The sequence below is a fragment of the Cajanus cajan genome, chromosome 4 (assembly GCF_000230855.2).
Source record: "Cajanus cajan strain Asha chromosome 4, NIPB_CcT2T_4, whole genome shotgun sequence".
Lineage (NCBI taxonomy): Eukaryota > Viridiplantae > Streptophyta > Magnoliopsida > Fabales > Fabaceae > Cajanus > Cajanus cajan.
Window position 1 is genome coordinate 17383650 of NC_138520.1, and position 12020 is coordinate 17395669.

General features: G+C 30.1%; 1 protein-coding gene and 1 pseudogene across 1 annotated transcript; both read right to left on the minus strand.

Annotated features, from left to right (window-relative positions):
- Positions 1 to 2087: 2087 nt before the first annotated feature.
- On the minus strand, positions 2088 to 4971 carry LOC109791865 (uncharacterized; annotated as a pseudogene).
- A 244-nt stretch (positions 4972 to 5215) lies between these two features.
- LOC145957207 (uncharacterized) lies at positions 5216 to 10462 on the minus strand. The gene is made up of 8 exons (XM_083073424.1): positions 10444 to 10462; positions 10207 to 10266; positions 7534 to 7611; positions 7354 to 7407; positions 6871 to 6969; positions 6348 to 6781; positions 6091 to 6274; positions 5216 to 6000 (listed from the first exon to the last, which is right to left on the minus strand). The coding sequence occupies exons 1-8, from the start codon at positions 10460 to 10462 to the stop codon at positions 5216 to 5218; spliced, it is 1713 nt and encodes a 570-aa protein (XP_082929550.1).
- Positions 10463 to 12020: the final 1558 nt, after the last annotated feature.

A 12020-nucleotide genomic window follows, 5' to 3' on the forward strand; every position in this document is an offset into this window, starting at 1 on the left:
TCATAAATTTTACTTAATAGGAAGATCAAATAATGATTTCGCTTCATGACGATTTTTAGCTTCTCTGCAAATTATGAACGACTTTAAATGCCAACAAATAATAAATAATGTCTTAAATAATAAATAATTAAATTGCATAATGTCATACTTTTCGAGAATAAATTTTAATTCTTTATAAAATACATCATCCATAATTTCTTTAAGTTTAAGAAACTGCAAAAACAAAAAATAGAGTGTCAAGTATCAATATGAGAGATTTAACATTTCATGTAAATTTTTATAGTTTATGAAAAAAATAACCGCAACCTAAAAAATGGAGATATCTTGTTTTGCATGAAAGTTTTTAATATGACAGATATTACTCGATCTTGCATTTTCAAGTGTCCTATTATTGTGAAAAATATGAGTTAGAATTTATTTAAATTAGGTAATAATACAACTATATTTTTATATATATGAAATTATCACATTTAAAATATTTTTAGAACCATATTATTATATTACCTTTCTAATTTTTGAGACAACAATTCTTTTTTCACCATTTTTCAAAGTTGGGTTTTATCTACTATTACTGTAGAACTCCACCCAATAGAATATACTTTTAAACGATAAACCTGCCACAAAGAAAATATAATTTAAATAGATATGCAATAACAAAATATGAAGATGACATTTTCAAATTAAATTGAACCTTGTTGTCAATGAGAGAAATTGTTGAGAGTGAATACTTGTCCTTCCAAATATTCCATAATTTTTCAAAGTCATCCTCCTAGTAAATATAAGTAATATAATAAAAAATAGATAATAATAAAGTTTCATAATAAAAACTGAATGAATATGTTATCACTTACCTGTTTGTGAAAATACATATTCAAATTCTTTCTATTGATCTCTTCATATAATTGGAGGATCTCCTTGAATCTTAAGTTGACTGTCGATAAAAAAATAAAAGAAACAAATTTTAGTTTTTGTATATCATGATCAAATATTAATCTAAATTCATAAATATTATAAATTAAAAGGGGCAAAACCTGATTTTGAGATAACAAAATTTCTTTAAAAATAATATTTTCGTAAAGTTTCCATCTTTCCCTTCAAGTTTTCCTTCTTTAATAAGAATTTTCGTTGAAGCTTGAGAAACAACTTGTAACAGCCCAAAATTGCTGGGCCAGAGGCCCAATTGATTGCCCGGAACGGGCCATTTCAAAAGTGAAACGGGCCGTTCCAGAATAAGAAAAATGCCCAAAATTGGAGAAGCAGAACGGGCCGTTCTGGTGGGAGAACGGGTCGTTCTGCTGGGATTGAGAACGGGCCGTTCTGGTTTTGGAACGGGCCGTTCCAGTTGAGAATTTTGCGTAGTTTCGAAGGGTCCAGAACGACCGTTCCACTTTTGGAACGGACCGTTCCGGTAGGTGAGCCTGAAATCCTATAAATAGCGCCCTCACCTCTCATTTTCACACATCTCTCATTCTCTCTTCTTATTCTCTGCTGTTCTCACTTCTTTTCCTCTTCTCTCTGAAGACTAGGGGGCATTTAGAGGAGGAGACCAAGAGATTCCTATTTTAGTTCAACTGCTGTTTATCCAGGTACGGGGGAAAAGGGAATTATTTATATGTAGAGTTACATGAGGGAATTGGGTAGAGGAAGAGCCCTTAAGATTATGATTAATTTTATAATTATTTCTGTTTGAAGAATTATTAGTCTTATTTGATTCTGTATGTATTTAGGAATATGGATATCTGATTAATTGGTAAAAATGATGCTCTGGGAGAGAGAGCGAAATTATAGAAAAGTGCTTGTAAGTTAGGTTGTGAAAAATTGGATGATTTCTGTTCGAGGAATTGATGATCTCATTAGATTCTGTATATGATGAGGATTATAAATATGCCAATAACTTGTAAGAATGATGATCTGGGAGAGAGAACGAAATTGTAGAAAAGTGTCTGTGAGCTAAGTTTTGGAACAATTGGGGGTTTTACTATTTATGTTAAGATTGTATTAAATTGATAATTCCATTGGTTATCATATTAACTTATGATTGTTATTGCTATATTACTTGATGAAATTGATGACTTAGATGTGAATTGCTTGAGATGTATGAAACTCATTATGTTGGACTTATTTGATGCGTGTATGGAATTGAACTATGAGATGTTGTGTGGAATGTGAATGAGAAGTGATTGTGGTTCTTCACACCTATGACCAGGGGTGAGCACGACTCAGGATTGTTACATGGGTATCGTGACCTTGGTTAACATGTCAGGGGTGAGCACGGCCCGGGTATGTTACATGAGTATCGTGACCTTGGTTAACATGTCAGAGGTGAGCACGACCCTAGGTTAGGGGTAACGTGACCTTGGCACAGTGTTATATCAGGGGTGAGCACGTCTCTGGATTGTTACGTGGGTATCGTGACCTTGAATAACATGTCGGGGGTGAGCACGACCCTGGGCTAGATATGCTACAGGGGAATCGTGACCTTGACATAGTGTTATATCAGGAGTGAGCACGACCTTAGATTGTTAATTGGGTAGCGTGACCTTGGCATAGTGTGAAGTGCAAGATTTGTGATGAATGGTGTGATTGAGAATTATGACGTGATGACGATGCATGATTGATTGAAATATGACATGTTGAAATATTTATGAATATTAAGCTATAATGAGATAATATGTTGTGTTTTCTTATGTGCTATATATATAGATGTTTTCTTTTCTCACCGTATAACTTGTGGATGTTTTAGGTGAGGAAGATCCGGGCTATGAGTGGCATCTAGAATGTCAACAGTTAATTTATGGGTATGCTCTGATATTGTGACATCGGGGCAGAGGATTTCTAGGACATGAATTGTATTTGTATATGGAGTTGAACCTATTAATTTGAAAACATTTTGTAACCTCTTATGTTTTATTTTCCAACTTTCATTTTCAGACTATTTTAGATATTGAAGAATGTTTCTAAAGGTTTTTATGTGAACCCTTTTACCTATGTGGAAAATTTTATTTCCTTAGTTTATTGATATTATTACAATATATGTGTTGGGGTAGTAAGGGTGTCACACAACTCTTGACAAAGCAACATATAATTGACCACGACTGAAAACATGTCGCGGAAGATAAATTCCAACATTGAGTATTGTTTGTCCCTGTGACTTATTTATGGTAATTGCAAAACTTAGTTTCATAGGAAATTGCTTCCTAATAAGTACAAAGGGAAGTCCTGCACTTTCTGTTGTCTTATGTTTAATCCTGGGCAAAAAAGATCTCTTTCCAATATTATGACCTGTTAGGATTTCAACACCCAACATATTCATAAAGAATCCACGGCATAATAACCTTGTTCCATTACATAAGCCAGCTTTAGGATCTATGTTTCGCAACAACATCAACGGTGCACCTTTTTTAACCTTCAGATCATGTGGTGGAAAACCACCTGGAGTAATAGAGTGCAAGTATTCTTGTTGATATAAGTTGTGTGTGTCCCCTTCAACCTCATCAAATGATAACAATTCTCGTTCTTCTCCTAGGAAATGGTTGATGATAATGTCATTAAGCTTTTGAACATCCTCATTTTTTGGTGTTAGTATGGCTCTTTCTACCATATATGAAGCATCCCATGTATGAGATTGTAATTGTGGAAATGTGTCACGAATAAGTTTTTGTATTGAATTTTCCCCTTCCCATGTTATCTCAATTTGATGAGGTACTTTTACCATATCATCACATTTGGTAGGTTCATTACCATCTCCAATGCGCATTATATTCTGCAAAATTATGATCTTGTAATGATCGCATGTTTTGTCTCAAATGTAAAACCTTTGTGATAGGCCATAAATGAAACTTAAAATACATGCATATATCATTTTGCCTTAGTACCCTTTAGAACAACAGGAAGCACCTGACAAAAATCCCCTCCTAATATCATAATTTTACCACCAAATGGAGCATTACAATCTAGAATATCCTTTAATGATCTGTCTAATGCTTCGAAAGCATATCTATTTGTCATAGGTGCTTCATCCCAAATGATAGTTGTTATTTCTCTAATTAGTTTCGCAAGATCAGACTGTTTACTTATAAAACAAAATGAATCTGCCTCTACATTGATTGGTATCTTAAATCTAGAATGTGCAGTTCGACCACCAGGTAATAGTGTGACAACTATACCAGATGAGGTAGTTGCTAAAACAATTTGTCCCTTGCTTCTCACTTTTGCAATTAAAGTGCGATAAAGGAATGTTTTACCTGTTCCTCTTGGTCCATCCACAAAGAAAACTTGACTTTGTTTGTTGTTGATAACATCCATAATTGCATTGAATGCAATTAATTGATCATTATTTAATTTAAGCAAAGATTCTAGATCTTCATTATCTACCTGGATGGATAACTCCTCTTGTATAACCCTTGGCATCAAAGAACTATGAGTATTCTCCATTGTTATTGTTGGCAAATCATAATCTGTGATTTGTTTTCCATGTTGAATCAAAAGGTCATTCAAATCCTTTAATAACATGTTAATGCAACTTGTTGTCGCAGCAACGCTTGTCGAAGGATAGTCTTCCATCATGTAGGTGTAAAAATCATCCCAAAGTTGTCTAATATTGGTTGGTTCACAAAAGATTAATATAGTTACAAACAAACTCCTTAAAGCATAAGGCATTCGTAGACTTGATGCTTCAACTAAGCATTCATGAATACTATTATCACTTTCTAAAAAGCCCCAATGCTCAACCGCTTTCTTGAATGTGTTAAAACATGTTCCATTTGGTGAAAGCATATCTTCCCAACTCATTGGACCTTTTAAATGAGATAATAGAACGCATAGGTAAAATTTTTCTCCTTCTAAAGGAGATACTGTATAAATCCTACCAATTACTTTCTTTTTTGACATTCTTCGGTACCATTCCTTATCCCCCTATGCCAACAATAATGTTCTGGAATCTCTCTGTACAAATAACTCCTTGAATTTGGATCTCTGCGATTTAGGGAAAAGAACCGTGTCAACATTGTTTTGGAGTTATGGTCATTGTTTAGAACATCGGTGATTCTTTGATGATTATAAAATCGCACTTGCTGGCGATATGGTAAGTGAATCTGTAATCTTTCAACAGATGGATATATTCGATAAAGAGTAAATCTAAATATCTTCCACAAAGCTTCTGGAGCACAAATTCATCTTGCATCAATATATTGTTGAACCTCATCTAAATTTGAACCTATACAAACCTCCATTGATATTCGATCTGGACCTTTGTAGACATATTTATATAAATACGTAATACTTTTGATGCTACTGCATACTTCCAATTTATATGACAATTGTACTTTAAGAGTAACCAAGGGTTATAAGGAACCACCCATCTGTTATCAATAGTGACATTTCTATTAACCGATATTAGGTGGTTAAATCGTCTTCTATATTGTGGGTATGAGTCATTACCTTGGCGTGTCTCTTGGTAAACTTGTTTTGGATACATTTTTTTGCACTGACCATTCTTCATACATGGAGAATTGGGATTCAAAGTTCCGCAAGGCCCATGAATCATGTGTTTTAGTACAACCTCATGCAATTGTGGTTCATCTTCAAATTTAGGTATTTCTGCCCTCACAACACTATTATAATCTTCTGGGTCACGTAATTTGTCATTACTTTCTAAGATCAACAACATGTGTACATGTGGCAGTCCACGCTTTTGAAATTCTGTCACATACATGTAATTTTTTACCTTTTCAATGACCCCTTTATTAATCACATCCTCCTTCAATTGCTCAAATTTTGATCGAAATATTCTTGTCAGCAAGTCTGGACGATCTTGTGGTGTTTGATGAGGGCCTAGTTGAGATGATATTTTGCTCCAAGAAAGATTACATGTCATTGTGAGGAAAATGTCTGGTTTACCATCATTAAGCACAATAGCCATTCCATCTTCATAATGTTGTGTCAAGTCACGACGACTACCAATAAATGTTGATGGTAATATTGTTCTTTGACCGATATTTTCTACAATAATAATTTTAGTTTATTGGTTTGCTAAATCACAATGAATATTATTGAAATAAATATGACATTCATAAATATTATGTGGATTGCCTCCAATAGTTTCTCCTTCATGTAAAACATCTTGCAAACCTTGGTATATTTCAATACGAATATTATTTTGATGGTTTTGAATCCACCTTAACCTCCCTAATTCAATTTTCACATAGTTTTCTACAACATATTGTTGTAAAAGTCTACCAGACTTTAACAATGTAGATTGATCATCTGGACGAATCTACAACACAGGTATTAGTTAGCACTTCATAATTTAATTTATGCGTTATTTTTATAGTATATATAAAAAATACTTGAAGGATGTAACTATAATATTCTCGACATGAGATATTTTGTCCATTATCATTTTTGGTGTTGAAATCCCAACCATATGTCCCAAAAGGTAATAATAAAGGATATTGCAGTGGATCATAATAGCCTACTATTTCTTGAATGTTCACCAAATTACCCTCATGACTGACCAAATTGATATCTCGTCCACGTGACATTGATTCTGTATCTCCACCAACAATAATTGCGGCAACTTGTGAAGCGGTTGGAAGATGATATTGTGGTTGATTAACAGGACGTTCTTTAATAAGTAGACTACATTCTTGAACATTTGATTGTAGTGCAAGTTGTTTAAATACATGTACAAAAGGATTGCACTGATGTATTTGTTGCAACTTAGAAACTATGGATTGATGAAGTTGAGGGTTTTCAAGCATCCTATTTTGTAATTCATGATCTGTGTCATAGATGTACAATTGCAAGAAACGTGGCCTACAACCCTCATTTGGATAGAATCCTCCATTGTTGTGATATATTGATATATACCACATCCATTTGGTCCAACATTTTGACCAAGATGAACACCAAGTGAAGTGAATGAAAGTACATGGTTGTAACTTCTAATATGTTTTCTAAAATGTTTCCCTTCAGATATAGAGTCCAGAAAAATATCAAGCAACTCTTTAGGAGCATTAATTAGTAAAAAATTAAGTTTTCCACCAGAGCAACACATATCTTTTGATTCATGATAAAATAGTTGTGCTTGACATCGTCTACATGTAGTTGGAGTTGGTAATTGAGAATTAGTCATTCTCATGGTATTTTGAAAATTTCGAGCACTATTATGTGCTCGTGAGAATTGAGATGGCAATTCTGCGTTATTTAAGAAAGTGATAATGAATTTTAATAAAAGTAACAAAAATATATATACGTGTGTGTGTGCGCGCGTCGGCGCGCATGTATAGTATATGATAATTAATCAATAAAAATAATGTAAAATAATACGGGTCATAAAGAAATTGTGTGTACCTTGAATACTTGGTTCTATACTACTCACATTTTGCATTTCCACTTCCATGAAATCTGTATTATTGTAAACCAAAAAAATAGCATTTTTAAATTGTAAATTTATGGTTATGATATGTTAAGTGAATAAAATGTTTGAATATATATGATAGTTTTTCATAATTGTATTTAATTTTCACTAACCATTAACATTGTTATTAATATGTATAGTACTCGGCCCTGCTTCATTGTCATTTGTTCCTTGAAACCTTGTTGTATGATCTGCATAATTATAAAAAAAAAAAGAAATGTGTCCATACAAAAATTATAATGAATTTATTAAAATAATTAAATAAATATAAAGTTTAAATATATAAGTTTACCTTTTTTTATTGTCAAATAAAATAAATAAACAATTATGAATATATTTGAAATTGATGATGACTAACCATGAATTATGTGATCAATATTTATGATACTCGTTCTTGCTTGATTGTCATTTGTTCCTTGAAACTCTGATGAAGAAAATTTAGATTTTAAAGGTTTAGAAAATAATAATAATTTCACCAAAAAGAACAAATAGTTTTGAATAAATATATTAAAAAAAATTTACACAACTAACCATGACCAACGTGACCAATATTTGAAAAACTTGCATTTGTTTTAATGTTACATATTCTTTGAGATGTAGTAGTTCGAGCTAATTGTCGTACATATGTCAGTCATTTTCTGCTGTGGAAATTTGTATTTGTGAAATCTTGAAAGGTTATGTTTGACAAATTATTTAACATCTCTGTGGTTGTACACATATGTGAATTAGTTGGATGAGTTGTTGAACATGATGTGTGTACTTGATTTTGTTGTTGTCTCCTTTGTTAGTAATTTCTACGTCGCCTAGACAATTGTTGTTGTCTTTGATCCATGTTCATTTGATTCTTTCTATTTCTATAGTTTTGTCTCCATCTTTGTCGTTGTTGTTCTTGTTGTTGATCATTTGAATTTGGCATATTATTATATAGATATCTGTCAAATAGTATTTGTGGACAATTATATATTGAATTCTTATTAAAAATAAATAAATAAATGTAATAATCACTATTATTAATTTTTTTAAAAATGGTGAAACTATAATTTTGTTAAAGAGACAAAGTGTATGTTTCCATATAGTACAAAATAAGTACAATAATAATTTTAAATTTGAATATAAAATCCATATAGACTCCCTAATTGCTTAGGCCCTGCAAATATATATATATATATATATATATATATATATATATATTACATGGAATAAAAATCACTAAACTTAATAATTTATTGTAGATTTATTTTGAATTTTAAGTTGTAAAAAAAATGTAATAAAATCAAATTTTAAAGTTAATAACTTTAATTTATTATTTTAAATTTTGTAATAAATTTATTTGATTCTAAGTTTTAAAATGAATATTTAAAATTTTTACACTATTAAAAATTTTAAAAAAATCAGAGTTAGGCATAATTTAAATTTGAATTTTTAATAGGTTTTGTAAATTTAAAATCGTTGAAAAAATATTGACGAAAAATAGAAATCATTGTTAAAAAGGACTAAACTTACATATTGAGTTAAAAAAATGTGTAAAATAACTAATTGTTGGAAGTTATAGTTAGTTATTGTTTTCTCTTTAGTATGCAAAATACCAACTATTGAGAAATACCCATAAAAATACCAACGATGATGAGGATTCAGAAGAGAGGGATAATACAAACCTTACACCTGTGGATCCGGAATTGATAAACCCTAATTCCGTTGGCCTTCAAGAAATCCGATGTGGACTCTGGATACGGTTCAAGACAGAAACAAACATTAGGCTTTAAAATAAGTATAAATTACATTTATATCCATTAAAGTTTTGCAAAATTGTATATATACTTTCTTCAATTGTTTAAAAAATGTTATATTAATTAAGTCACACATTACTCAAACCTCTGTTAATTGTTTAATTATTTAAAAAATATTACATTATGTCATTAATTAAAAAAGTTGTTTAAAATTTTTCAATAATTTAAGTTATCTCATTTCCATATGATGGTTTGGAGACACTTTTGCATGCACTAAATCAACTATATGTGTCCATAAAATTCGAGTAGCACGTTACCTTTGTTAAAAGGCTAACACATAACACCATAATTTTAGAATGAAGAATTTTACTAATTCCATCACTCCCAAAGTACCCCTAAAAGATACTTGATTTGTCTCACAACAATCCACTTAACCGGGGCCAGGTTTGGAAAAATCTCATTATATAATTTATAAATATGAAAAATATTGAAAATTTTTTATCTATTAAAAATATATTTTCCATGATTTAATTTATCAATATATAAATTATTTTACTTATAATTACTCAAGTTAAAAAATAAAGTTAAAAAAATAATTTAATAAATCAATCATGAGGCTTACAGATCCGTCGATAGTATTATGAAATTCAGAAGGAAATAGAAGACGAAAAGGAAAACGTAACTCACATGAATGGAGACGAAGGTCGTTCAACAATTCGAAGTTGGCAGAATTGGGAAACTCGGACGTAAAAAAAACAAAAAGAAACGAAGTATATTATGAAACATTTACAAATTACAAATACAAAGTAGCAACACACATAAAGGATCAAAGTAGAAATGGAAAATAAATAATAAAGGATCAATATTTTGAAATAATTTAATGAATACCCATTGCAGAAATAAAATATTTTAAAACAAAGATTAAGCATTCATAAAAAAAAAATGACAGAAAACATGATGACATTGACCAGAAACAAATGAACTTGTTGAATTGCAAGAATTTGACAATTTGGTGTCGGTTACCAAAATATAAAAAATAAGAAATAATTAAAGAATCACAGTCAAAGTTGTGCACTTGGATAGCCAACACAGAAAGTGCCTCTACAGGAAGCAGAGTGCCTGCATAAAGAAGACTAATGAAAATCGTAATACAGAGACTGGAGAATCATAAATGTAAATATTAGTTTAAACGGTTCGTTTTTTGATTTAATTCCCAAAAGTTTGGGCTTTTCATCAAATAGGTGGTAGGCAAGTGTGCATATTCATTTAATCCTCAAAAGCCATACAATTAGTCACCGTAGAGGGAATTAGCCATTATTAAACATGATAAATGAAGACGCAGTTAGTCATACATATATGTTCGTAAAAATTATAGAGAAAACAATTTAAAATTTAACATATAATAAATTATAGAATTACAACTATTGAAGTTTATTATTGTAGATTATAATTAAGATGAAGATTATAATTTAAATAAGAGGTTGAAGACGTGATAAGAGGAGAGAGTAACAATGTTGAGGTCCGATTTTTGGATAAAATCCTATATCAAAAAAATAAAATCCTCAGAAACAATTTAAATAAAAAAATCCACTATAGAAATAACAATTCAACTAAATTAATAAATAGATAGTCTAAAAATGATTAATATGAGACAGATATCATAAGTGAATTTGGAAAAATCGGATCCTATTTTTTTAACTCAAATTCATTTACCTTAATAAATCAAAATACGATTACTCACAAAGAAAAAAAAATCAAAAAATAAAAAAGGAATGGAAACAACAGATAAATTAATTGACACCGTAATAATCATCCAATTTCCATAATAGAATCAAACCCCAACAAATTTGCCTTAAACAACTACAATCTCTCATTTGCACCTTCAAGTATAAGCAAGTGTCCACCTTTTTTTGATAATTTACAAAACATAAACATTCATTTATATTGTTGATTAATGTCTCTAATTGAAAAAAAAAATTTAAAACTATTTAACAAAGATTCTTAAAGTTGTTTCTAAGAATCTCAATTATAATACGTGACAGACTAAATTTCGTAACATAGATTATAAAAATTAAAAATGTTTTAACAATCTTCATCTATAACAATATATAAAAGCAACACCATTTCACTAATTTCTTATTCTTAAGAAAAGTTTATCCATATTATGTTTTTGAAATAAATTCTGACCTTCTCATTGGTTACTACTGCAGGGAAGATTGAAGATTCCAATAAAGTTGTAAAATGTGGATAGACTAATTGTCATCCCTGTATAAATTGAAACTAAATTTAATTAATGATGAATATTTTGAACAATACACATAATAAAAAAAAATCCATATTCAAGCAATTGAAATTCAGTTTTTAAAATAATTGAAATTAAAGAAAGAAAGCAAAAAATCAGAAAACCTACCGACCTAATCTCCAATACATTTGAAAATTGAAATTACATCAAAACCTATGGACAATAGCCTCTCTGGTAGGAAAGGAAGTTTCTACAAAAGGAATGACAGTTCAAAATATGAGGATTGAGAAATTATAACAACAAATATCAAGGTAATGTGCGTCCAAAATCAAGTTATACAAAAATGAAGAACTGAAAGGCAGTGACGGATCTAGAAATTTTAAATAGTGGAGACACTATTTATTTATATATTTGTAATATTAAAAATTTATATATCACTTTTAAAAGTATAAATATATATTATAATTATTTTCTACAAGTTTTTATATCTACGATTATAATTAGAACTAGGTTAGACTAAATTATTTATAATTTAATAAGTCTAAATTTAATCTTCACTAAAAATACATATCATAAGTATAGTTTATTTATCTGTCATAAACATCTTTTTTTTAATATTTGGTTAGAATTA